At 43.4% G+C, this 27,525-nt stretch overlaps 3 protein-coding genes across 11 annotated transcripts in view; 1 reads left to right on the forward strand and 2 right to left on the reverse strand.

The window, feature by feature from the left end:
• Window positions 1-793: 793 nt before the first annotated feature.
• On the reverse strand, window positions 794-5,464 carry cdkn2aip (CDKN2A interacting protein). Of its 3 annotated transcripts, none has more exons than XM_019867285.1 (4): window positions 5,236-5,464; window positions 4,662-4,911; window positions 4,472-4,581; window positions 794-2,418 (listed from the first exon to the last, which is right to left on the reverse strand). In XM_019867285.1, exons 2-4 carry the CDS (start codon window positions 4,907-4,909, stop codon window positions 1,829-1,831), a joined length of 948 nt encoding a protein of 315 aa, XP_019722844.1. In that variant the 5' UTR covers window positions 4,910-4,911; window positions 5,236-5,464; the 3' UTR covers window positions 794-1,828. The 3 variants fall into 3 exon arrangements, with proteins under 3 accessions (XP_019722844.1, XP_019722845.1, XP_019722842.1); XM_019867286.1 differs by having other exon boundaries at window positions 794-2,415; window positions 5,034-5,464; XM_019867283.1 differs by having other exon boundaries at window positions 5,034-5,464.
• A 70-nt stretch (window positions 5,465-5,534) lies between these two features.
• tubgcp4 (tubulin gamma complex component 4) lies at window positions 5,535-13,955 on the forward strand. The gene is made up of 18 exons (XM_019867282.1): window positions 5,535-5,717; window positions 5,995-6,123; window positions 6,757-6,879; window positions 6,977-7,030; window positions 7,106-7,162; window positions 7,992-8,071; window positions 8,273-8,474; window positions 8,549-8,714; window positions 8,795-8,919; window positions 9,062-9,112; window positions 9,306-9,411; window positions 10,123-10,230; window positions 11,576-11,720; window positions 11,811-11,988; window positions 12,225-12,359; window positions 12,817-12,933; window positions 13,014-13,153; window positions 13,529-13,955. The coding sequence occupies exons 1-18, from the start codon at window positions 5,640-5,642 to the stop codon at window positions 13,533-13,535; spliced, it is 2,001 nt and encodes a 666-aa protein (XP_019722841.1). The 5' UTR covers window positions 5,535-5,639; the 3' UTR covers window positions 13,536-13,955.
• tp53bp1 (tumor protein p53 binding protein, 1) overlaps window positions 13,939-27,525 on the reverse strand; it is a 35,967-nt gene continuing 22,380 nt past the window's right edge. For 4 of the 7 annotated variants that reach the window (XM_019867277.1, XM_019867275.1, XM_019867276.1 and 1 more), the window contains 18 exons: window positions 26,229-27,234; window positions 25,362-25,478; window positions 25,080-25,265; window positions 24,947-25,004; window positions 24,694-24,792; window positions 21,681-21,921; window positions 21,334-21,393; window positions 21,078-21,230; window positions 19,301-19,524; window positions 18,879-19,028; window positions 18,301-18,692; window positions 17,029-17,220; window positions 16,630-16,809; window positions 15,767-15,967; window positions 15,600-15,694; window positions 15,328-15,524; window positions 14,355-14,491; window positions 13,939-14,278 (listed from right to left, as the gene is read on the reverse strand). In XM_019867277.1, coding sequence (XP_019722836.1) covers window positions 14,061-14,278; window positions 14,355-14,491; window positions 15,328-15,524; window positions 15,600-15,694; window positions 15,767-15,967; window positions 16,630-16,809; window positions 17,029-17,220; window positions 18,301-18,692; window positions 18,879-19,028; window positions 19,301-19,524; window positions 21,078-21,230; window positions 21,334-21,393; window positions 21,681-21,921; window positions 24,694-24,792; window positions 24,947-25,004; window positions 25,080-25,265; window positions 25,362-25,478; window positions 26,229-27,234 — 3,906 coding nt within the window. In that variant the 3' untranslated portion in view covers window positions 13,939-14,060. The remainder of the gene's footprint in view (window positions 14,279-14,354; window positions 14,492-15,327; window positions 15,525-15,599; window positions 15,695-15,766; window positions 15,968-16,629; window positions 16,810-17,028; window positions 17,221-18,300; window positions 18,693-18,878; window positions 19,029-19,300; window positions 19,525-21,077; window positions 21,231-21,333; window positions 21,394-21,680; window positions 21,922-24,693; window positions 24,793-24,946; window positions 25,005-25,079; window positions 25,266-25,361; window positions 25,479-26,228; window positions 27,235-27,525) is intronic. The other 3 variants (XM_019867279.1, XM_019867278.1, XM_019867280.1) reach the window with 3 other exon arrangements.

Raw genomic sequence — 27,525 nt, forward strand, 5'->3', positions numbered from 1 at the left:
TCTTTCGTGTACCGCTTTAGGCAGCTGGACAAGGCTTGGAGCCTTTGTTTGGCAGTTTCGAGTGCTTCAGGTATGGTCATCTGGATGTACCTCTCGGGTATCGGCCTTTTCATCACACCTCTCTGGACCTCCGTCAATTGACTCACATCTTTCCGAGCCACCTTGATCTTAGCCTCCAACCGTCTTTTCCATGGTGGGTAACGTATCTCATGGTTTCCATGGTTGCTCTTATAGCCAAGCATCTCTAGGATCACTGATGCTGAAGCGTATATCAGCTCATTGGTTTCCGTGATCGTTACGGTAGGGAACGCCCTCATATATATATATATATACATACACACACGCACGCACACACACACACACACACACACACATATAACTTTTCAAAGCATTATGTAAATTTTGCCATAAGTGTGTGGTGTCTTCAAAGTGTGAGTGGTTTATTTCATCTTTATTAGACAGCGATCAAATTTTATTTGTATTACAAGACAGTTAAATATGTATCTTGAAAATACTGATATTGGGTACTGTAATATAAAGACATGCAAACAATGCTCCCCTCTAGTGGTCATATCGGGACCATTTCCAAATCTCTGTCCTCATTTTGACCAACAATTGTAGAATATACCTGTATAAATTATTTGTAGCAGTTATACAATGTACAGTATATTAGCACACAATGCTAATGCTTACCGGTACTTATAAATTGACCTGAAGATTGAGTTATCCGAGATGGATTTGGTGGTGAGGAAGCGAAAGCAGACGGCTAGGCAACATGGAAGACCACAAATGATCCTTGGCTGAGTTGGAACATTTATTGAAGATGAAAACCTTGAAGACCTGCTGTAAACTTACCGGTAACATAAAGAGGTGAGAATAATCATCGTTTCACAACAAGCCTGCTGTTCAACCTCAAGGTGGAACAAACACACAAATCACAAAGCAGAGCAGCATAGAACCTTCCAAAATTCTCCCAGTCTGGCTCACCTGACTCAAATTAAAACAAGTTACAGGATTCAAGAAAACTCGGACTGAAGGAAACTCTCCCCCCAAGCTCTATGTAGTGTTACAACAATGACAGCGTACTGTGAGCAAGCAGGATGTCCGAGGGAACGTTACACATACAGTGTGTGCAACACTTTCAACATTCTAGCAAATTAATTTGCTTCGTATAAAATCAGCTCTAACCCCTGAAAACTAAAGCCGTGGGTAGTGTGACACAAATATCGATGTCTGATATCTAACAGTCGAATGGCAACGCAGAGCGACAAGAATCACCCTTCCGAAAAGAGGTAATGTACAACTATTGTGAAGAATCATATTCTTTTTTTTTTTTTCAAGCAAAACATGCCTGGGAAGTGACGGTGTTTGGGGTGCTATGGGAAGAAAGCAAACAGTGACCAGGACAGACTCAATATAAGCTTGCACTTTTGAATCACCTAACTGCAGCATGATTTTTTTTAATACAAATCAAACATAAATAGAAAAAAAAAAGAAAAAAAAAGAAAATACTATGATCCTTACAATGGATTTGAATTTAAATATGAGTTGCTGCTACTGTGAGGAAGGTGAAAGCAAGTTATTTTCCCAGCTAACTTAAAGAAATGAAGGCTCTCAACCGGTGAACTGAGCCTGGTTCAAAAGTGCAGAACAAAACTTGTGAAATGCGAAACTTCGGGCTCTTGATGCAATTCTAATTGACATCCAGGTCCATGTGAGATGCGAAGGTGCACACGGGTCATGGTCCCCAAACCAATGTGTCTTTCTTCAGTGCTCCATTCAGTAGACGCTCCATTCCAGCAGGTCCGAAATTACAAGTTGGTCCCGTCTATAAAGAACCATCTCCCGCACACTCATCCTGAAACGGGTAACTGAGCGCGGGTGGGAAGCCCTGACTCCGAGGCTGCTCATCCAGCAACAACAAATCCTCCACTTCCCTCCCTTTGTACCGTCGTCTGGCGATCTTTACTGTCACTTTTCTGCCTTGGAAGACTTTCAGCGCCTCTTTGGAAGCCATGGCTCGGGCGGCGGCCTCGTCCCGCCCGTAGCCTGTGCCCATGTAGACCGTCTGACAGCGAATTTCGCACACGTGGCCTTCTTTCTGCGTGCGAGCCGCTGGCAGCCCAACAATGTCCTTCAGCGGCACAAAGACGCACGTCAGGGTCTGCTTACATGACTCCACGCAGCTACATAGTATTTCGAAATGGTCGAGATTGGGGCCGAACCCTCCCACCGATACCAACTTCCAGGCCACGGCCTTGTAGAGGCGGTTGAAGAAAGGCTGGTGCTCTGCAGGAGCCTGCTGGGCCGGCCCGGATTTCTGACTCATAGTTCGCGTGGATGTTTTCCCGCCTGGTCGCCCGTCGGTCTCATTAGGAGCGTATCGGGCTCGTTTGGCACAGCTGTCATCGGGCGCTCCTTCACAAGAAAAGAGAGAAGCAACATTTAATGAGACAACAGACTGTAGCGTCAAGTGTGGGCGCGTAAACACAGAAACACTGCATGAAGGCAAAAAAAAAAAAAAAATCACAGTACACTCTGTTCCTTTTCACAGACAAGCTGCAAAGGATCTTTCAACCATCAGACTTTATTTATTTATTATTTTACAAATGATCTTTTTTAATCTGAATGTAAATTAAACTACCCAAAGTCAAAACATGTTTTTTTTTTTTATATATAATGGGCCATCGGTCATGAACTTCAGTCCAAAGCCATTAAATCATTCATTAAATAGTAAAATGTATTGCTGCCATGCGATTAAAAAAATGAATGTTAACAAGAACTTGACTTGCTGCATTATTTCTTTTTTTAATCTATTAATTTCAGTCTTTCTTCCAAGTTCCACGAGAGTAACTTGAGTACTACTCATGGTACGAGCACCAGACTTTGAGAATCACTGCACTAGGGTATATATACACTACATTCAAGAGGAGCAAAATGTAAAGGGCGACCCATTTTTATGTACACATCTTTTTTTTACATTGCTTGACACTTGAACATGTGAGTCACTACACGATCTAATTCAAATATGACATTCAGAATGCACAAGGATTCTCGAAGTATTCTGCATATACTGTACTGTCATGGATTCCACAAGTGTTCAATATGTGCACCGCCTGTGACACAACACACATTCAGTTAACAGTGACGCTTTGGGGGAAAACTGGCTAAGTTCCGCAAGACAAGAAATATGGTGCGTAAAGTGTTCTACAATTATTCAGAATTGGGGTGTTTGGAAAAAAAAGCATGCAACAAGGAATGTTATTATGAGATGTGCAAATGTACACAACATATCTTCTTTAAACTTGGTTAATTTTTAAATATGGCTGTAAATAAATCAAGATCATTCGACATGTTGTTAGACTAGGAAATTATGTGCATTTTTTGGAAAACCATGCAACTTGGAAGGTGATTCGCCAAATGTCTGTCAAATCCATTTTGGGCCCATAACATGAATTACACATGACTTAACGGGTGTGCTTCGATCCCAAAACATCCAGATTGGCAGTTTATTTTTTTAAATTCCCCTAAGACAGCATTAATGAGAGTGATTTTACAAGCAGCGTGGTGGTCAACTGATTATCACTTCCGCCTCACAGTGCAGAGGTGCCCGGTTCGATTTTGGCTCCGGCCTTCCCGTGTGTAGTTTCCATGTTCTCCTCATGCCTGCGTGGGTTTTCTCCGGGTACTCCGGTTTCCTCCCGCATTCCAAAAACATGCATAGTAAGTCAATTGATCTCTCTAAATTATATCTAAGTGTGATTGCGAGTGTGAATGGTTGTTGGTCCATGTATGCCCTGCGGTTGGCTGGCAACCGGTTCACAGTGTCCCCCACCTGCTACCCGAAGACAGCTGTGATAGGCTCCAGCATGCCTGCGATCCTCGTGAGGATAAAACGGTTCAAATGATGGATAAAGGCTGACAAAAAACATGCTTATTTTGAAATAAGGATTTTGGTAGGTGGGCATGCCCCACCCAATAGCACACCCATGGGGACGAGTCTGAGTACACATACCTCACACTCTATCTAACTTAAGACAGCATTCATAGAATAACTTTTCTGGTGTGTTATACTCTCAATTGAAACTTATCTGACAATTAAGCATGTTAAAATGTGACATTGAGTGAAACAAAACATTGGTTTATGTGTTTGCTGGCTTCCTTACATGGATCAGAATGACAGATTTCTTTTCTGTATCTCAGTGATGTGCTTGTTTGTCTTCCACGAACACTTCCAATTCCATGACTTCAAACTTCATTTCACGCTAGTGTTGCACTTTCAAATGTTTGATGGTTAAAACCAGCTGAGCCCTGAAGTGCAAAAGCCTATTTTAGTGAATGTCCATCTCCACTGTCGAAATACTCAGTGTGGTGTTGTATGAAATATTACATGCAAGATAAAATCATGCCACTTTGGAGCTCACACGACTTTCAACATCTGCAAAACGTTTTTCAATCAAGTTTGCCTTACCTAACGGGGTACTGGACTTTTCCTTGCGTGTAGTTTTATGAACTGGACGATCTTGGACAACTATTCCTTCACCCATCTCTGTAATTTTGTCCATGACAGCCTCCGGATAGCTTCGAGAATGGGAAGGAAGATATTTAGCCTCCAGTTTGCAGTCCCGTTTGTCATTGGGCTCCACTGTTGTGTGTCCTACCTGCAGCCGAGGAAAACATGGTTCGCCCAAACCATGGAGAGAGACAGCAGCCTGTCCAGACTGTTACTGGAGACTCCTGGTTTCACTGTAGGGTAAGCGTCCATGTTTTTAAGGATGAACTCTCTGCGAGCAAACCACTGTTTGTTGTTTTCACAGTAGCCTCTTAAAGTGTCGACCCACTGGGCCAACTCTCGGTTCTGGGTCAGGTACTCCGAAACGAGGTCCTCCTCTGTCGTCACCTTCGCCATGCCTGCGATTTAATAATACACATAGTACACTTCCGTAAATATGGGAACAGATTGCTTGAAACTGCTGTCTGGCCAACAGTATAGGGTCGTGTCATCAAATACGACAGTTTGGTTACTCGTTTACCTTTTTAAAGCTTAATTCGTTGATGTATTTGAGAGAACTTCTTCACTCATTTAAACTGAGAACGTTACACGATTAGGACGAAGTGAGTACAAAAAGCGGCGCTAATTAGCAACATTAATACAAATCGCAAATGATGACGTCTAATAACGACCAGGTTTACATTTTGATAACATCTTGTTTTCAACTTGTTATATCGAATTACCAGGCTTCCACTTGTGTTGCGGGGTGTTGCTAGTAGCTACTGCATGACTGACTGATGACGTTGGTTGGGAAGTTTCCGTTTACGGCAAAGAACTACAATTTCCAACCACAGTGGAACAAGCAAGCGGTGGATGCATATTTCACGTATATTTTACCGATACAATAAAAGCACAAGGTGAAAAATTGACTTCTCAAAATCCCATTAGTTGCTAGTAGCTCGACAGTTTAACAAAACTCAAACGGAAATGAAATACAGATTGAATCAAGCCAGTTGCTCTGACGTCCCATAATGCTTTGGAGGCTTTACGTCACCAACCAGCGACAGCTCCGGCGGCGGTTTGTTTTGATGGTTGCAGACAGCACCGCTGTGGATTTTCAGTTATACTTCATAAAGTTAGAAGTAAGATGATTCACGAATTGTTGTTGGCATTGAGTGGATACCCGGGGACCATTTTCACCTGCAACAAACGGACGGGTTTACAGGTAAAGCGGAACGTCTTATTCATTGGAAGGGCAGTGGCTGAAGGCACAGTGGAGTACGCACAGAAATTGCACCTAATCAGAGTTCAGCATGTCTATGAGTCTTGGACGCTTTTACATCCGCAGAGGTAGTGTTAGTACAGCAAACAGTATCAGAGCATTTTACAAATTCCTTCTTAAAGCAGCGGGACCCGTTGTTCAAACCAGCAGCTCTGTCTGAAACATAATAAACACAATAATGACGCTATTATCTTTTGGGACATGAAACTTGTATTTGCAGGTGTCCCAGGACCTGCCCTTCCTTCACCCAAGTGAGACCAGTGTCCTCAACCGGCTCTGTAAAGTGGGCTCGGATTACGTACGCTTTACAGAATTCATAGAGCAACATACTGGCCATGTGCATCAACAGGTAAGCTCCAAATGTCCAGTTGAACATATTTTGCCTGTATGCATAATTTTCATCTTTTAAAAAAAAATTTAGATTTGCTGCAATTTTTTTGTGGGTACGGTTGCAAGAAAAAATATGTGAAGCCCTTGGAGTTTCCTGGATTTCTGCATGAATTAGTCGTAAAATATGAATTTTCATCCCGCGGGCGCTGAACATAAATACAAGTTAAAAAAGTATGCCGCGGCTGGCATTGTAAGGTCAATTAAACACATGTCTTGGCTTTGGAAGAGGAGGCGGCAGCAAGTGTGGGCACTTCCTATGACTGACAGTGTTCTTAGATAGGATTCCATTGGGCTTTTTGCTTTATGGCGCATTGGACACCTGAGGTCTGAAAAGGAATTTTGTAGGGCGGAGAATGAATTCTCGCTTTCCTTGGAGGGGCATATTGCGAGGACAAGTTTGAAAGCGACCAACTCACTTGCTGTCGGAATGCATGCAGACGTCACTTTGACAGGACGTGACATGATTGTATGCAAATGAGCATTTTCCCCCCTTATTTTTATCTCCTTTTTTCATTTTTTATGTTTTCGATTAAGTTGTCGATTAATTGTTGCACCATTCCACAATCCGAGTCATTGAATGCTTTCTTTGTAGGAACACCACACAAATCAGGCCGGCCAGATGGGACTTCATGGGATTTACTTGCGTGCATTCTGCACAGGTTTGGACTCAATGCTGCAGCCATACAGACAGGCCCTACTGGACCTTGAACAGGAGGTACAAAAAAAGGCATTAAAAGCAAAACTAACTGAGAGGTGAGTCAAGAAGACAGCAGGTTAACGTGTGTGTGTGTGTATGCGTGTGTCATTTTCAGTTCCTTTGTGATCCCCACCTGACAATAGCCCATGTGAATTATAAGCTTGATCAGGTAGGCTTGTAAACATCTGTGAATAACGTAAAGAATCTTGTCTGAACAGCTGTTACATCTCTCCCCTTTCAAAAGTTTCAGTTGCTTTTTCCCTCGGTGATGGTGGTGGTTGAAACGATCAAATCTCAGAAGGTGAGGAGGACCGGTTGCACGACAAAAACAGATGCACAATGCTGTCAAGACCAGTAGAGCATGTCGGTTGAAACCGAAATTCAGGCACACTGAGTTTAATTGCAGGTTCACATTTAATAACATCAAACTGCAGACTAAAGTCTGACATAATGATGTTTGAAGAAATGAGTAAAAAGTAGGGCTGCAACTAACGATTCATCTGCTGTCCATCGATGAGTTGGATGGACAAAAAAAAAAAAGCGGGTTTGAATTTTGAAAATAGGACATTGTTTGAAATTGACAGCGCAGAAAACACAGGAACAAAAGTTCATTCTGATTCTGTCATTGGTATGGATCGTACCATTAAAAAAATGTTGATCATTTTACTTTATTCCAACGTCAATGCAGACATTTGCTAATGTCTTATTTTGATTCAACACAGATTTGAATCAGAGAGGGCTTTTCGTGCGTGACACTGATTTAAAAAATCAGCACATCAGGTTTTGGAGAGATTTACATTTTTTTGTTTTAAATTCGACCTGCTATAAACCTTCACTGTATCCAAAGTATTATTTATTATTTCAAGTTCACCTGCATCTCTGATTAAAAAAATGTACTGTACTAAAAATGTGTTGACTAGTGTAATCAATTTGTTTTCAGGGAGGGTTAGAGAAATCAGAGAGTAATTACCTTGGAGGGGTTGAAATCAGAGAATGTGATACAAGGTCTCTTATTAAAAATAATAATTGATTCGAGTGATCGTCCATTAGTTGTCGATGAATTGTCGCAACTCTAGTAAGCATCACTGGGGTATCTGACAACCATCTGGTTAATGTCTTGTCCGCTTTAGATCCACGGCTGCCGGATCCTGGAAACGGTATACAAGCACAGTTGCGGGGGGCTTCCTCCAGTCCGTATGGCCTTAGAAAAGTAAGTCATACCGTTTGCACAATTGCGTAAGGCCATTATGTTTTCGTACACTATGCATAAATTAAGTGAGCAATAACTGCACTTTTGTTTTGTGTTTTGGTTTTCAAATAAACCCTGTCAATATGCGGTTGCAAAAAAAAAAAAAAAAAAATTCAATGCATCCGAACACTTGGTATGTGGGTATTTTGCACCAATCTTTAGGATCCTTGCCGTGTGCCACGGTGTGATGTACAAGCAGCTTGCCGCCTGGATGCTGCATGGATTGCTGCTCGACCAAAGCGAGGAGTTTTTCGTGAAACAGGGTCCAAGTGCAGGAGGGGCCGCTGCCTACCAGGAGGAGGATGAGGAGGATCTCGGCCTGGGAGGCTTCAGCGGCAAACAGCTGAGGGAACTTCAGGACCTGGTGAGAAGCACGGCTGATGTCCAACTCTGGATTTTTTCGAGAGATTCTTAACTCTGCGGTGTGTGGCTTGGCAGAGGTTGATCGAGGAGGAGAACATGCTGGCTCCGTCCCTCCAGCAGTTCTCCCTGCGAGCAGAGATGTTGCCCTCCTACATTCCGATACGAGTGGCAGAGAAGATCCTATTTGTTGGAGAATCTGTGCAGATGTTTGAAAACCATAACCACAGTCCCTCTCGGGCAGGTACCCTATTGCACAAAAGTGAACTTTATTGTCAGCAGCTTCCCATTTGAGTTGGAGTGAATAAAACAAGATTGTTTTAGGCTCCATATTGAAGCACCAGGAGGACGCATTTGCGGCTGATTTGCACCGACTTAAGCAGCAGCCTCTTTTCAGCCTGGCTGATTTTGAAAACTTGATTGATCGCATCCGAAGCACAGTGGCCGAGGTAAACAATTTAGTGTTGTCGTATACACCGCTCACAAAATGTTAGGGCTTGTCGGCTTTGGGTGGAAATTTCAGAATTAACTCTAAAGGAGTAGTCTGTCTTTCATTTAATATTACATGAGCATTTTGGATTGACTTTTCAGCATCTTTGGACACTGATGGTGGAGGAGTCCGAGCTCCTTGAGCAGCTTAAGGTAAGATCTATTCTCTCAATTCTTTTTATGTCCCAAATTGGGGTTGATGAATACACCAGAATCAGTATCTTCTATATTGTCCAGGTATGTTTAAAATGTACAAGGATTTCATTCCAAAATTACTCGGGTATGTGCAGTGATTTGGGTGTGCAAAGGGACAGAACTCTCTCCCACTACTCTCTTCTGCTTTCAGATTATCAAGGACTTCTACTTGCTGGGTCGTGGTGAGCTCTACCAGGTTTTTATTGACCTTGCGCAGCACATGCTGAAGACCCCACCCACCGCTGTCACCGAGCACGGTAAATCACATCAAACTTTATAGTTCTTTCGGGCCTTCCTTTCCTCTGCCAGTTGGAATGAGACCGACATCAAACAAAGCTTGCAGTTAATTTCCATGAGGCTCAATTTAAAAATCCTGCCAGTGGAGGAGGTGGTTTAACCCCTTCACGGACAGCGGTTACTACAGCGGACAGCTTATCATGTTATCGGGTTACGGAGTGCATGAAAGTAAAATGGAGCAACATGAAAAGGTGCTCTCGTTTCACTTTTCAGTCTGTCTGATGGCAACATGACCATTCATTTTTGGATGCTCACAAGTTGAAAGCGTCATTGTTTGTACTTTGTTCTCTGTTTTGGAGCAAAGACAAGCTAAATATACATAGACCAGAAGTACACACGTGCGCAAACTTGTTACAGTGACGAGGTTATACTCGCTCTTGGAGATCGGCTGCCTTGCTCAGGGGCACTTCTCAGGCTATGGTTTCCATCCTGTTGATCCCATAGCAAGTCATGAATTGACTGCCCTGCAATCCCCAAACCTTGTCGGGCATACAGATTGAATTTTTACTACCGCCATAGTTCACAATGACTTGATTCTATAAATAATGAATGGTGTTTTGAAAGGAGCATTTCAACACCTCGTCCGCACGGAATACTGAGCTTGCAAAGTGTTTTGGCACAAGTGATGCATTTCAATGCCTGATGATTTGTTTTGTTGTTGTTTTCCTCAGATGTAAATGTGGCCTTCCAGCAAGCAGCTCATAAGGTGTTGCTGGATGATGACAATCTGCTGCCTTTGCTGCACCTCACTGTTGACTACCAGGGCAAAGACAGCAAAGGTCAGCTGTGGAGCCAGAACACCAATGTTGAAATAGACGCACATTTCGATGCCTGAGATTCATTTAAAAGCGAATGTAAAGACAGTTTATTTGACTTGATGTAGATATCACTGGATGCTTATTTATTTATTTATTTTTCTTGTATAAATCACTGATTGAATTGTTGATCTGTCATTGTCATGATACTCAGTGCAGGAAATCAATGTACTGTAAGGTCTTTTTCTTGCAACAAAAAGCCAAAGAAACAATGCAAGAAATGAAAATCACTTCTAGCACGACATAGTAAATTCACACTGAGAAGCAGAATTGGTCACCAAGTTGACTGTAATACCACATTTGTGTCTAAAGTACTTTTTAAAATAGTTTGACTACCCTTGTGACTTACATGCAACTTGTATTTATTAAAATTCGAGCTCGAACTGGCACCCAAAATCCTCATTCCTAGACCCTGTTGACTTTCTTTTGACTGTGGCAGTACATGATCACCAGTGGACAGCTTTTTTAGCTTGCTAAAACCAAAAGTAATTGCCAAGCTGCCAAAAGAAAGTAGCGGAACAAATGGAAGAAGGTAGTAGTAGTCATGGCAACTAATGTGTGACATATCGCTAGCTTAGCATGTGGCTTCCCGATGCCACTACAAGGATGCAGAGTGAGAAAAGGTATAATAACCAAGCAGGATCCTACCTGAGGCTACAATCTGACATGCTCTTTTTTGGTTAAGGTAAGCCATTTTAAACTAAAAAGAACAACCTTTCTGTAGTTAGTAGCGGAACTTACATCCAACTAGATCTCGTTTGCCTCCATCAGCACGGGGTGAGTTCAAAAATTCACTTCCATGCCCTAACATCACTCGGTGTGTGTGTTTGGAGAAGAATCTCCTCCTAGTAATTTCCAAACACAGCCTAGGTTGCAATCAGCAGCTCCTGCAGCTCTTTTCTTTCCTTTTACTGCGCTCTTTCCGAAATGTCGGAGTGAAGCAGTGCACAATTGGAATACATTTCTTAACGCACACACACAATGAGGGAATGAGGTTTTTGCGGGTTGGGTTCGAGCTCTACAGTTCTTGGTCTTGGTTTTTGTAAAAAGAAATGTCCCCGCAAAACTACAACTTTTACTCCGTACCGACTCATACAGTATGTTTTTTTTTCTTTCTTCATGATGGATTTTTTGACTGGTGTGACTTACAGTATACTCCACAGCAATTTAAAGTCCCAAAAATGTGGTAGGCACATTCTGGTTAAATGTGACTGGCACGAAATACGCACAGAGGGAAAAAAAGAAATGACTGGTTAATCTAGTTTTGTTCTCGTGGTTATTTTTTTTAAATTTATTTGAAATTTTTCAGAGATGATGGGCCCAAGAGATGGAACCACTCCTCCACAAGACATCTCCCCTCGTGAGGTGCCTCCCACTGGCTGGGCTGCTCTAGGCCTCATCTACAAGGTTCAGTGGCCGCTGCACATCCTCTTCACTCCGGCGGTTCTGGAGAAGTCAGTCCTGATCTTGTTCTCTTTGCCATCTTAAAATCCGGTCGGCTTCTGTTTGGTGAGCTTTGCGTTCTCTTGTGTCTCTTTGGTTAGATACAACGTCGTGTTCAGGTACCTGCTGAGTGTGCGACGGGTGCAGTCACAGCTCCAGCACTGCTGGGCTTTGCAGATGCAGAGGAAACATCTTAAGTCCAGTCAGACAGACGCTATCAAGTGGAGGCTACGTAACCACATGGCTTTCCTCATCGATAACTTGCAGTACTACTTGCAGGTAACAGCCAAATGAACCGCACGCGACTCTTCTGGATTTTCCCCCCGTGATGATTTCATCCTGCCAAACATTAAGCAAACGTTTATATTTTTTTGTTGGTTCCTGGTAGGTACATGTTGAGCCATGATGGCAAATTACCTGTAAGGTTCCCGGTATAATTTTTCACCATACATCACGGAGTCTCCCAATATCAGTGGGACAAGCGCAAGCTGTTTTGGTGTACTCTATGTGTCTAGGTGGACGTGTTGGAGTCCCAGTTCTCACAGCTGCTTCACCAGATCAACTCCACCAGAGATTTTGAGAGTATCAGACTAGCCCATGACCATTTCCTCAGCAACCTGCTTGCCCAGTCCTTCATTCTCCTGAAGCCAGTATGGAATCAAACTGCACTTTGAATGATAGTTACAGCCACTGATATTGTACATGAGACAAATCCAAGCCTCTAATGCACGTGTGTCAAACCCAAGGCCGGGGGGCCGGATCCGGCCTGCCACGTCATTTAATGTGGCCCCCCCCGAAAACAAATCGTGTCAAATTGCATGATCCTTGCTAAAATCTGTCCCAAAATGTGAAATTCTCATGTGTAATAAATGAGATTTTGCACAAATGTTGTTACCCTGTTTCTACTCACGTGAACAATAATTGGCAAACTATTATAATTGACTCGACTGCTTTCAAAACTATCCATCCATTAATTTGCTGTGTACAAGAAAAAATACATTCTTGTGTTTTTACTGTCATAACGGCCCTCCGAGGGAACACGTAGCTCCAAAGTGGTCGGCGACAACAATGAGTTTGACATCCCTGTTCTAATCCTGCTGTTCTCAGGTCTTCCACTGCCTGAATGAAATTCTGGAGCTCTGTCTAAATTTCTGCTCTTTGGTTAGTCAAAGTGTGACGTCCCTGGATGAGAGGGGATCCGCTCAGTTGGACATTCTCGTCAAGGTGGGCTGACTACTCTTCATTGTTCCTTCATGTTCAGGGGGGAAAGGGTTGCTTCATACTGTAGTCTGTGTTTACTTCAGGGCTTCAGACGTCAGTCATCACTCCTCTTCAAAATCTTGTCAAGCGTGCGGAATCATCAGATCAACTCAGATCTTGCTCAGCTGCTCCTGCGACTGGACTACAACAAGTACTACACCCAGGCTGGAGGCACACTGGGCAGGTGAATCACACACTTGGGATCCATTGTCTTAGTTTAATTGTCAGTCTAACGAAATGATATCCAAAGCCGTGACCATATCCTTGTCTGTTAGGCAGTACAAGTTTGCAAGGCTGGGAGCCAAACAAAAACATGTGCCCGATTAATGCTTGTCACAGATGTTTTGAAGAAAAAAAAAAGTTTTTCTTCTGAAAATAATGATTGTGCCAGCCTTATCGGAGCAGTAAGACATTGTCTGACATACTGTGTAGTTACAAAAAAAATCCAAAAAGATGGCTATATAATTTTCTTTCAATCTCAATAGTTACCTCCTTTTTGTAAGTCAAAGTTGTCACTTATTTGTCTAAAATGTATGCTATTTTCTTGATTTCTTTTTAGTGTTTGAGAAGACCAGAGTGAATTGCTGTTTCGCCACCCGAAAACTCTCTCCCTTCAGTCTTTTGACTCTGGTGTTTCTGATCTATTGAAACATTGTTGCATTTCAATTTCAAATGTCAAAATATCCCCTTCATGGGCTGGCTTCTCACAGTCAAGACTGATGACCGTGATTTGGTCCGCCCATCAACATGCCATCCACCTCTTCAACAGCTTTTCCATTGGGGGCGGCTGTCAAGTCTCAACAATGTTAATTATGAGCATAGTTGAGCAGATCCAGAATTCATGAGGAAAGCTTTTTCTCAGCGGTTGGTCACTCCTACACACTGTAGGTTTTCCTTTTGTATGAAGTGTAAATATATTGAAACCTTATTGCATGTAACAATTTTGTGTCAAAAACAAAAAGTACTCCATTAAAGTGAAACGAGGCTGACATTTATTCCATAAAAACACACAATGAAGTTATGTACAGTAGAGGCATGCAATAGAACAAATGCTGAAGAGTGAATTGGGTTGAAGGCAGTTTCCATGTATATTATGACGATGATGATGATGATGATGGCGACGTCAAGGAGGAGTAATTGTGGTGATATTGAGGCTTGGTCTGGAAACCAAGGCGCTCCCCACAGATGACACTCTGGATAAGCCACTCAGGCGACACCAGCGGGACTTGAAGTGATGTCACATTTTTCTCGAGGAGTGGAGGGCAGGAATGGTCTGACACCACAACATCATACTTGCCAGCAGGGACGTCTATAAGTGAGAGGGGGAAAGTAAATATTGGTCACTTTGTCAAAGCAGAATATTCGAACAATGGATCCTCTCTTACCGGAGCCATCCTTGTCGGAATGGAAATGTCGGACAGAAGAAGCGCCACCCATGGTGACGAGCTGGGCCCAAAGTTCCACTGGCTTCTCAAACACCAAGAAAAAATGCAGGTCCTTAAAGGGACTGCAGCGGGGATGCCTGGGGAAAAACATACTGCGCCTTAAGAATTGCTAATCAATTTCTTTGACTTGCAATGGTGTTTGGTATTCTTGGCAATGAAAAGAAAAAAAACAATTGGATGACATGTTTTTTAGACTGCACAGTAGAAAAAAATGTGGTATATGATCAGATCATATTTTCTGAAGGATTTTTACAGGTTATGCAGATATCCAGGTAGCGTTATTAATGTGTATGTTGTGGAGTCGGTGAAATTGACCTTTTCCTGTACACTGTGCGGTGTTCACGATCAGGGGAATTAGCAAGCGGTCAAACAAGCCCCCACAAAAAAAAAGTAACGTACATCCATTTCATCCAATGTCCTTTTTTCAACATATGAAATGTAAAACGGACAATAATGTAATTAAAAAAAAATTTTTTTAGAATACAAGTGAAATCTTCACTGCTAATTGGACCAAGAGGCCAATGACATGAGACAGGAATAACTATCAATACTCAGGCAGTAACAAACAAAAACAGAAAATCGATTTTGCAAGTAAGTGCATCAAATCAATCTATATCGTTGCACTTTATAATTTAGTGAGATGCACATTCCTACTACTGACAAGTACATTCATATTGTAAAATGACAACAAGAAACTCATTGCATCATACCCTCTCCAAGTGAGCCGTACCACTTTGAATCAGATCGTCATCACGCTAAATGGAACTGATTTGAAGGGTTCTTTAAAATTAACCGTACTTGAGTCGTATCACAACGCATGTGTCAAGGTACATACCATAAGGTCTATTATTAGAGATATACACTCCTAATACTCATTTAGAAATGCTCAAAACCTTTTTGGGATTTTTTTTACCATTCCACGATGGCATCATTTGGTCCCAAACCAGCAGGCAGCAGGTAGTTCCTGTAGTTGAGCAGTTTGTTGTCTTTGCAGCAATCTCGCACCCAAAAATGTGAGACACATGGCACACCGCTGGCCAAGCACAACAAATACTTCCTGGTACGGCAGTGTTGGTCTACGATGAGAAGACTCTGGTAGGCTGCCTTGCACTGAGGGGAGAACCGAAGCAAGTTGAGGATGAATTCAAAACTGATGTGTCAGTTTCGTATCATCGGAGCACTTGCCTGTTCTTCATTGAAGTCTGGCAGGACAAAGCCTCCACCTGCCAGGAGCTGCGACTCGGTGTATGCCTTGTTAAACGGGCCGGTCTGCACATAATCTAGTTGGAAAACGGAGATAAATGTCAAGCCAGCCGCCGGGATGGTTCCGCCAGCAGGCTAGTCGGCCTCACCCTCCTCCTCCTCCTCTTCCTCCTCAATAGTGAGCTTATTGTTCAGTCGGTCCCTCTCGGACGAGGCCGTCAGCATGAAGGCGAAGCCCATGAAGAGAGACGTGTTCTGGGGCATTGGGCCGTGAGTCTCGGCCGGATCGCACGGCTGTGCGGCAAGATCTGTGCCGCTGCCGGATGTGTTGCACACACCGACTCGCTGAGCTGCACGACAGCACAGTACATTCACGCTATAGTAGCTACAAAATTCAAAATTTAGAAAGATCTGCAAACACATTCAAGCGAATACACATTGAGCATGAAATTGTAGTGGTTCTACAATTACTGCGACAAGAAACACCAGTGATGTAACAAACATTCTGCTTTATTCCCAGCTTCCCTCCACCTGTGGACCACCACCAGCACAGCAGCACCAGTGGCACTTTGTTCATTACCAAATAAGCCTCAGGAGAACTTGAAACGGCACGGGAAGGAGGGACTTGAGTTGATACGACTGATTGTCTCAGTAGTTATGCTCAGCACAAAACACACATATTACTACCACTTCCAACACACACATTAAATCGTGACAATTCAATTTAAAAGCAGCATCACAGCAATCATTTCAAAAATTAGAATTCAATTCAAAAAGTGCCCGGGAGTGCAAAGTTCAAAACTGAAGCAGTCTCATAGTATGCTTCAATATTTTAAAACGTACCAATTGGAACCTATTAAAAATGGAACTATTGCCATTAGCATAATTGTTAGTGTTAAAAACCGTATAAATATGGTTAATAGCTAATAAAATCACAAGTATTGCTAAAAAATCTATCATAAAAATTATGGCATGTCCTCCACTCATGGTTTTGGTGAGACAGTCTCTGTACCGGCTCTGGCACCAGCAGCCCTGCGGCTTCTTTTGGCCGGCGAGGGCTCGTTATCCAAGGTCCGAAGCCTTCTCTTAGTGGAGGGGCCTGGGTTTCGCGGGCTGCTGGAGGAACTGTGGTTCGGAGTGTTTGATCCCGCAGGGGCTCCTCTGCGGCGCCTTTTGCCTTCCACCAAATTATCTGCACAGTGAACAGGATTGTGTGATTCGAAAGAACACGTGCTGCTGAGGAAGCCCAACACATCCATTGTGTAAAAGAGAAAACAACCGAATCAAAAACGATCACCAAAAGATGTGCTTTAAAAAAAAAAAAAAATCTTTCAATTCCTTTTTTTGACATTAAAGCTTTGCACTTTTTAGAGGGAACTATTCAACGCGTGTATGTGCTTCTCGTTCTTACCAAGGCTGATGTCAGAGGCCTTGGCCAGCGGCGTGGAGGGCTCATATGGACCAAGGCTGTGATGCTCCCTCAGTCGGTTCCCCTGGTCCAGGGAGAGGATGACTGATGTCCTGTTATACCATTGCTCTTGGCCCTCCCGCTCTACGTTGTAGAAGAGGTCATGGCCTTCCGTTCTATAACCCTTCACCACACCTACAAAGACAGAAGATGACGCTTGATCAAAATGCACTGGTACTGATTTCCCAATGCACAAAGGCTCTACTTGCATCGTAGGGGAGGTTTTCCACCTTAAACAAATCCATTGTACGAACAAGACATCCTTACCTACAATGAAGGTGCAGTAACGACCTTGATTTGAGTTTTGGAGTTTTTCCAAAGTTATCTTTATGTGTGGAATTGGTATTTGGTAAACAGTGGCGGCGACTGCGCCGTCCCAAGCCCACCTACTCGTGCCTCGAAGCCGTGCCGTTACTGCGTCACCCACTTAGGAGCGAGTGCCGCGAAGTCAGTGGCTTTTAAAGCTCAGAGGGGTGAGGTTTTAAGAATGTATACTCGCGCGGCGGCGCAAGCTGGCGTCATTTACATTGGGTTAACTCTGTAGCAACAGAGCGTTTCATTTAAGGCATAACTAATCAATTTACAATCAATGCAACCGTTAACACTCAAGTTTGGTTATTGTTTGAAATGCTTTTGCCTGGAGACTGGAGTGGATGGGGGATGACGTCGTAACGTGCAATCAATTGTTCAAATGTCAGAGGGAAACACAAGCAGGCTCAACAAATAGGCCGTTTTCGAATATGCACACTACTAGACACATCGGACCGCAGAACACTTTTTCATGTTGCATCAGTCCATCTTTTGATTCGCTTGGGCCCAGAGAAGGCGGCGATTTTTCTCAGTGTTGTTGATATCCTGTCTGGCCTCTTCTCTGCACGGTAAGTGAGCCTTTATTTATACCCACTTGTTTGCATACCCAACTCGTTAGCAATCAACCTCTGCCCAAATGTTACAATGAAAATGAATCGGCTAGGCTGGTGAGCAACGAGCTAATTTCAGTAAATTTCTCTGCCGTTTGATCCATAGACTCCTCCTTTCACCAGCTGGGCTTTGATGTCATTCATATGCTGATATATCAGCGTGTCATGCTTGAATCCCTGGCTGGCTTTTCCGATAAAAAAAGCACCAATAGCAATCAGGGTCATGTCAAGCCGAGCAGGTGTAGCCCAGTGGAAAATAGGCTCGCGCTAGTTTCAATCTTGCTACTTTACCTACCTACACTGAAGAACTCATTTTCCACCAAAGCAGTGACCTCAGTCTCCAGTGGAATGGGATCACACAGCAGGATATCTTTTCCCGCCACTTCACACTCATAGCCATCATCAAATCGCAGGCGGAATCTCCCCTCCCCGGGATCTTTGACAATGCGGCCAGAGTAGAAGTAGCCGTTGGACGACCACTTGGCCACCACTCGCAGTCCCACAAAGCTACTTCCGGCTGAGCTTGCCTCCTCTGGGGACGACTGGAGGGAGTTGGAGTGGCAAGGGACTTCATCGTCTGTGGGGGTGACCGGGACGCGTGGTGGGAGTGTGTAAGGTTCGTCCTCTGAGGAGGACTGGGGTTGACCGGGAGCGCTGAGCGGCGGCAGTGAGCTAGCACCTCCTCCCCTGTAACATGCAGAAGAGTCGCTCAAGCCAAACTACATGCTGAAAACTGTCGATGGAAACAAACAGCTAACATGAACAATGTTAGTGAGAAGAAAAGAGTAGTGCTAGATGACAGCAGGTCATGCAGATGCCCTCATTTTACTTAAATTGTCTTAACATGCATGGTGAGCCTCTGGGAGGACTCACCTGGACGAGGGTCGGCCACGTTTAGCCCGACCTCTTGGGGTGTGCGAAACTAAAGCCTCGGACTCGGGGGTACCTCTGTCCTTTGTGATCACTGACCCTGCCTTTTGACCCTTACTGCCCCTCTGTTTCTGCCCGCCTCCCCTTTTGGGACTGCAGACACACAGAGGGGACAAATGGAGACAGTCAGGTTGCAACAGGTACCGTTGTGAGGTTACTCAAATAGTGAGTAACCACAGATTGATGCCTGGGAGCAATCTGCAACTGATACAGGCGTGATCAGTGAATCACTGAGGGATTAGGGTGTTAGTCAAAGAAGGTAGAGGAGTGTCACAGGAAAACAAAAGGGAGCCTTTTCACCCACACCATACAATGAAGGAGAAAACCCGAGAAGCGAATGCGCAGATTCCGAGATGAAGCAGTACCTGACGGATTTGGCACTTCGGCTGGGCGGCATGATGAACTCTGGCCTGGACAGACCCGTGGCAGTGCTGCTCGCTCCCCCTGAACTTTGCTGAAGGCTGGAAGCCTTGGACGACAAGGAGCTGATGTCACCAAGGTCACCAGAGGTTAGTGAACTGCTGATTGTGCGGCATGGGGAAATGTCATTCTCCAAGACCTGACAGTCCACCACTGGGTCCTCGTTTTCCTAACGACAGTGACAAGATACTTATTTTGGATTTTAAATGGGATGGCCTGCATTTCAATTGGCTATATGTGTGAATGTGAGCATGAATGGTCATCTCTACTGGCACCTTCCCTGCTGACGCAATACTGTGGCCACTGATATCAAGAAAAGAAAGCTCCTTACAATGCACGAACAGCTCCACCCAAAGTCCAGCCCCTTGGGGATGTACAGTACACAAAGCAGAAAGAGGCGGCGCCGTGGACTACTAAGCGTCATGGGCACTATCCAGGAGGACACAACAGGCCTCCAAAAATACATCAAGATGATGGCCCCCAGTGACAAGCTGCAAAGCTAAAGCGTTAGACAACACAAGACCAATAAGGAGAAAGAGCCAGATGCACTGTCATGAAAAGACAAGCACCCGCATGCCATGTGCCACCGACAAATTGAAGAACTGGCTGACATAGAGTCGACATTCCATCCCGGGAGGGACTCATAGAGTCGAGCCGCTTCTCCTCCACGTCGAGAGGAGCCAAATGAGGTGGCTCGGGCATCTGATTAGTATGTCTGCTGGACACCGACCTGGTGAGGTGTTCGGGGCATGTCCCGCCAGTAGGAGGCCTCGGGGACGACCCAGGACATGCTGTAGAGACTATGTCTCCAGGCCCGCCTGGGAATGACTTGGGATCCCCTGGGAGGAGCTGGAATAAGTGGCTCGGGGGAGAGAAGACTGAGCTTCCCTGCTAAAGGTTTTGCCTCCACAACTCTGGAATTTGAAATGTCCAACTGTATTTGAATGCACCTCTCAGGTCTTGCTGAATTCGAGCGGTGTCACTGTTTCAGCTAGCGATCGCTAGCTACAAGTTAATGGTTCAAGACCCACCCATCCATATAAATAATTGCGTTTTTCAACAGTACTACCAACAGTATGTTTATAATTCCTCTTTCTCCTCAAGTCAAGTCAGTCGAGTCACATCAAGATTACTTGTATTCATCACAAAAGAGACAAAGGGATTCAGAGTCCCGCATTCCAGCAAGAAAAAGAAAACTGCTTTGTTCTATAGTGCATCTCGTGATAAAGGGAAAGCACACTTCATCCATTTTCTGTACCAGTTACCTTCTAATGAAAACTGGTTGACAGCCAATCACAGAGCACAGAGACAGACAATTCATACATACAATTTAGAATCTTCAATCATGCATGTTTTCACAATGTGGGGGGATGCCAGACCGGGCAAAGATACCTCAGAATATTGAGGGACACACACAGTAGCAACCACTACTCCCCAGTGTAGCCTTTTCCAAGCTGCCTTTGGGCGAAAGGGGAACTACACGATGGACTGGTCGCTAGTCAATCACAGCGCACACATGGAGACAACCAGTCACACTTACGTTCACTCTGTCACTGAGTGGAAACTGTACTCATGTTGACTCAACTAGAGTCAGGTCAGTGTACCACTAACTACCGGTACTTCATTTCAGTACCTGTCGAGTGACCCCAACATGCAAAAGTCCCATGAAGAGAAAACATTGGTGGGTGAAAAAAATAAAAATAAAAAGAGCGAATCACTTACCTCAGTGACTTTGCGATCCACCTCTTTGCCATCCTCATAATAAACATCTGTAATGATCCGGGTGATGGTGGTCCGTACTTCCTGGATGGTACGCACGTGTCTGCGGTGGGTGGGTCCAGAACTTCTTCGAAAAGATGAGGTTCCTGGTTCGCCCTGTTAAAGAGAAAAATTAGCTATTCAATTAGCGAAAAAGTTGATACGTCATTTGAAGGAGAAAAAAAAAAACAAAAAAACAAAACATAACAAACGTATGCACCTTGCCAGCTGGCGAGCACGGCATAGCTGTACAGGAGCTGGCTTTCTGGGCAGCTGCCTGCTGACAAACATGTATTACAAGTTTGTTGAAAATACCACACACAATAACAATATTCCAAGCTATTTTAGAGATATTAGATGCATTATACAAGACTGCAGTTTTCATAAAATATGCATCCCGCTATCCATCCAGTGGCAGAATTATTTGTAGAATTATTGAGGTCATATTCATATTTAACTAAAAGTAGAAAATTGATAATTTCACACATTTAGGTTTCTAACCATGACCAGCGCATTATGCCCCAAATCGGGGCTTTTTAAAAAGGCATGAAAGTGTGACTGAAGAACCTTATCGGATGGGTGAACTGCAATAGTGTCGTCTAAGGTGTGCTTGGACGTGTCCTGGTTTGGGGCAGACAATTCTGGTCCAAGCCTCTCTTGGGGTTGCTCAGCTTCTATTTCTTTTGCAGCCTCCGGTGGCACTGCCAACACGTGCAGCTGTACAGACTCAGACTGGCTATGAGGCAGGCTGTTACATCCGAGCGATGAAGTCTGGGAGCTTCTTTGTGGTGAGGTGAACAGATCTCCCCTGCAGAAGTAACATTTCAAGAACCTCAGAGACATAAGTGAGGGACTTAACAGTTGCAAAGACTGTCTGTGGTAGTACATTTTTTTTTCATGAAAAACGCAGAATTTGCCTGGAAAGCAAAAGAATGGCTGAACCAAAACAAAATTGTAGTTTTAATATGCCTCAGTCAAAGCCCAATGCTAAACCTAATTAAAACTTTGTAGGGTGACGAGGAATGTGTAGAAAATATGCGCTCACCATCATGTAGTCACTTTTGAAAACATTGCTAAGTTTAGATGCTACGCAAAGAAGACCTCTCCACAACTTGGTATACTCTTCAAAAAATATCAACTCACAATGCCTCTTTTTCAAATGAATTGCACATGTAATTATTTACAACATTTGAAATAGATTTGAACTCATTTAATGCCAAAACATAAAAATATATTGAAACAGCGAATAAAGGGCTTTGCACGCTTCCTCAGGGAGTATCAAGGTGATGGGAATGATTTCAGTATGATAAATTACCACTAGATGGCAGGAGTGGCTTTGATCAGGTCTTGGGCCACGCATCGTGTGTGGGTGTGGTAAGGCCATCCTAATTCATGAGGTGGTGTGCGGAAACAATGTGGTGTTGAGAAAAGTAGAGCTTTTTCAAATAAAAAAACATGGCCAAGGCCCATCATCATCCTTGACGAACACGCGCTCACATGCACGCAACGCAGGCACAGTAATAAACAAAGTTCAATGTTTATGAAAACTTAATGCATAGGTGACGCATCAGTGCAGTGTTTGTCTTGCAATAACTGTTATTTTGCAAAGTGACCTTTTTGTGTTGTTTATGTTGTTATTTAGTAGGAAAGCATTGTTTAGATCAGTGGTTCTTAACCTGGGTTCGATCGAACCCCAGGGGTTCGGTGTCGGTCTCAGGTTTGATGGAGCCTCTGCCATGGAGGGTAAGACACACGACTCAACATGTTAATTAGTTATGACACGCCCGCTAGGCCATCACTGGCTGCAGATGATCACATAACATTGCTTGTCCAATCAGTGCTGCGGGAAATTTAGGTTGCTCAGTAGTCACCATGTGACTGTCGTGATGTTACGTACAATAAAAAATAAAAAAAAAGTATACTTATCTCTTGAAATGTTATTTACTTTTTTCAGTTTTTAATAAATGCGTTTTTTAATATCTTGAATTTGTAATAAATTCTCTCTCTCTATATATATATATATTTTTTTTTTTTTACAAATTCAAGATATTAAATTTTTAATATCTTGAATTTGTAAAAAAAAAATAATCTCTCTTTCTCTCTCTCTCTCGCTCTTTCTCTCTCTCTCTCTCTCTCTCTCTCTCTCTCTCTCTCTCTCTCTCTCTCTCTCTCTCTATATATATATATATATATATATTTTATATTTGTTTTTCACTAATGAAGGGTTTTTGTGAATGTGCATATTAACTGGTTGGGTTCGGTACCTCTAAGACGGTTAAAAACCACTGGTTCAGGTATTTGAAGTATCACAAATGTAAAAAAAAAAAAAAAATCAAAGTGAAAGTTCTGCTTGAAATTCGTCATTTCACAAAAAGCTCCTTTTCAGAATTTTTCTTGGAAATTAGTATTTTCAATACACCAATGTTCAACTGCTGTTTACTAAAGAATGGTAAAAAGTTGAAATGTCCCAATGGAAGAGGGGGGCTAAAGCTTTCTTTGGTAGCTTCCATGCATGTATAGCTAGAGAACTAAATTTTCTGCAGGTCTTCAAAAATTAATCAAAATGATTGAAAATGGCTGGCACCGGCTCTCCCAATTTGAGAAAAACATCTGGCATTAAATGAGTTGAATGCTTAATGGATTTATTATTTTTTTCCATCACAAAAAAACAGGTAGTCAAACCTCGGTTTTCGAACGTCTCTGTTCTCGACCAAATGGGTTTTCGACCAAAAATTTTGGGGTGTTTATGCCTCGGATTACGACCAAAAATCGGTTCTCGACCAAACTGAGCGCACTTGAATGCGCCACTTGACTCCTCTCGCCTTCCTTACACGACGAAGTGACGCTTCCTTGGGTAGACGAGGAAATGATGCTTCTTCGTGCAGCCTTCCATTGTGAGCAGACGTGTTCAATAAAGATTTTTTTTTTAAAAAAAGAGCGTGGTTTCGGTTTTCGAACAAATCGGTTTTTGAACAGCCTTCTGGAATGGATTATGGTCGAAAACCGAGGTATGACTGTACTGTACTTTAAAACTGTAGCGCCCAGATAGTTGGCTGACATCAAAATGCAGAAACACAAGGAAAACGCTTCACCTTTCTACAAAGTATGCCCCAAGCACGTATGCATGTAGTGCTTAAAATAACCATATGCCCAACGGTCTGATACACATATGTAGGCCTCTCATTTGTCATCCCATACACATACACAAGGTGACCCAATTATGACAACTAATATCTATTACAACAAGGGAATGCGACAAGTCCCGGTCAAATAAAAAAAGAATTTTGATCTGGCATTGAGTAAAGATTAAAACTATTTAAAAAAAAAAACATTCCTGAAGGTTATCAATAAAATCAAATGTGTTTTCAGTATTTCCTTGAGCAGTTTTTAGTAACTTTTCATAACTCCAATATTTAGGCAAATGGGAGGCAAATGCTGTACTTACAAGCGCAGTGCTTAAATTTCCACTGAGTGCATACGGTATTTGTGAAACTTCAAAACAAGTTGGGAAGAAAGTTCATTTGTGTGCTCTTGCCAATCAGTACCTTTCACAATGGCAGACATAAAAATAGAAGCTCACCTAACAGGTGTGTTAGGTCCTCCAGGGAAACTGTTGTTATCTTCATCCTCCGCCTCCTGCTGCCTGTGCACTTGCCTAACACGAGTGAACACTGATGGACTGTTGCGACAGAAAACATGATTTGTCATATTTGTTCTCTCAAAAATGTGACTAATCTATTCCCCTTTTCCCAAAGTGAAAATGTATTTTATTCCCAATGCATGAGGTGGTATTAAGTGTGAAATCAGATAAAGAATGGATCGGAACCTGCTACCTGGTTTCAGCCTTTGTGACAGTGGTAACCTTGGCAACAGATTCATCCTCCTCTGGCTCTGCACAGGAAGAGTTGGTACTTAGAAAGTATCTCCATGGATATGACCGAGCCAGAATATGCTCAGCAGGCTTACTCTGCAGACTGAAGCGTTCCGAGCTTCCCTCTTCAACTGGGGTCACTAACTTCATTCTCAAACTCAGCCTACTGTCCCCCTTCTCTGCCAACTCGTCTCCACATTCTTCCAGACCATCGTCTTTGGCTGCCATGACCGCATCAGCACTGACGTCCCCGGCGACGTCTGGCTTGTCATTAAATGTCTCTAGATGAATAAAAAACAAAGCAGCCCAGTTTAAAAATAGGTTCCTTACTTGATATTGAAGATTGCGTTGTCCGTATGTCTTTCGCTGGAACACACCAATGGGAGTGCTGTGTCTGAGCATTGCCTTCAACTGGTTGATTAAAGGAGGAGTTGCTCCAACAACTGGACCAATCAATTCACCATCTTTAGGCAGTGTGAAATGGAAGGACATTTCTGCATAAAAGCATAAGATTATTACTGTATTTTTTTTTTAGCTATAATTTGTGGATAACTCGCACCAGTCAAAAAATACTTATCTAGGAAAAAAAAAGTAGAGCTCCAACTGGCACCCAAAATACCCATTCGCTAATCATGTTGATGGCAGCGAACAAGCTTTGTTTGGATTCAGCACTTTTGCTTCGAACTTAGAAAAGGTTTTTTGGTTTCAAATGGGTTGCCTCACCTAGAATCCCACACCGCATTGTGGCCCAAGGTAACATCCTGGTGGGTTTATTGCGACATTTGGTGCTGTAAATGGAAAATCATTGTTGTGGCGATAATGCACCTTTTAAAAGTATTTCAAAGCCGCCAGAGAAATGAGAAGGGTGTTAGAAGAAAGCAGTAGTCATGGCAACTAATGCCTCCCATCTCATAGCAACAAACCCCAGCTAGCTGGCTCGTTTAACAAGATTTGTTTTTTTAATTTACAGCATCCAAATGTTCAACCTTTGGCCACAATGTGATGTGGGGTTCTCGTAAAGGTAAGCCATTTTAAACTAAAATGAAAAAACTTCAACCAGAGCTTGTTCGCTGACATCAACACGATTGGGATGAGGATTTTGGGTGCCAGTCCAAGCTACACAAGTCACACCAAAGTATAAGTAGCAGGACCTGCCAAAAAAAACGCGTATACAGTATTATCTATATCTTGACAAGGTTTAGCTGCTAATGACTAAAACAAACTTACAAATGTGGCCATCATACCTCCTGAGCTATCACTAAAGCTCTTGTTTCTGTGTCCCTCTGCTTCTTGCAGCATGGCCTCATGTCCATTAGTGGAGCTTGACACTTTGCCTGGGCTTGAACCAGAACTCGTGCCTTTTAAAAGCTGTGACGGTGATTTGGGAGGAGCCTGTGAGTCTCCGCTGCTCTCTGAAACAGTGACAATCCTCTCGTCCCCATCTGCACCATCCTTGTCACCAGAAGACACCAGCTCGCTTTGAGAGAGGACTAAAGCAATGCCTGAAGGAGCACCCTCTCCCAAAGTGCTCTCCTCCTCCATGGCCACTTCCTCCTCCTCTGAGACGGCTTCTTCAATATCTGCAGGTTCATTACTTTTAACTTTGCCCCTTTGACTATTCATGGATCCACAGCTCTGTGACTCTAATTGTGAGGGACTCTCTACAATTTGTAATGCATTCAAGTCACTCTTTGCCACATCCAGAACAGACATTTGGGAGATCACTGACTGCGATTCTAGACTGCAGGGTGTCACGTCTGACGGGGTCTCAAGAATGCAGCTGTTGACATTCACATCTGAAGATTCAATCTTGGATTGTGAACAAGACACATCAACGGGAAGGCTTGAGTCTTTGAGACCGGGGTCACATCCTTTCACAATCACGTTGGATGAATTCAAGAAAGGTGTCGGCTGAGTACAATGTTTGGAACTAGGGTCACTTTGTGATTCGGTGCGGGCGCCGGTGCACTCGGTCGTCTGATCGTGGCGTGAAAAGACGGAGTCAGTAGTATCTGCTCCAGGCTGCTCGCCCAGTTCTTCTATTTGTGTAGCCTGAGTGTCCTCCATGATCTCTTCTGACAGCTTCTGGACAGAGTCGTTGTCGTCGTCGCCGTCCATGTTCACAGATAGCTGTAAAGGCGTTGTGAAAGCAGGAGATGATTCCTTGCGAGGAAACTCAAGAGACAAGGTGTCAGTCTTGTTATTTGATGGTTGTGGAGTCTCCTGGCTCTGGGTTGAGACAAATACATCCTGAGAAAAAAAAAAATCAGGCATGAGCAGATACTAAAGGGCATGAACTCACTATTACAAAATTTGGGACACTTGCACAATATAATGAGCCAGAACCAGAGCGACAGTATTCAACATAAATAAGTACAGCCCCTCTTGATGAGTACGTTTTCACTCATTTCCCAATTTCCCACTTTTTTCTATTAGGCTAGTTTAGCATCTTATACCCAAGTACACCTGCTGGCAACCGGTTCAGGGTGTCCCCCGCCTACTGCCCAAAGATGGCTGGGATAGGCTCCAGCACCCTCCGCG

This window comes from Hippocampus comes, unplaced genomic scaffold (genome assembly GCF_001891065.2).
Source record: "Hippocampus comes isolate QL1 unplaced genomic scaffold, H_comes_QL1_v1.1 scaffold2, whole genome shotgun sequence".
Lineage (NCBI taxonomy): Eukaryota > Metazoa > Chordata > Actinopteri > Syngnathiformes > Syngnathidae > Hippocampus > Hippocampus comes.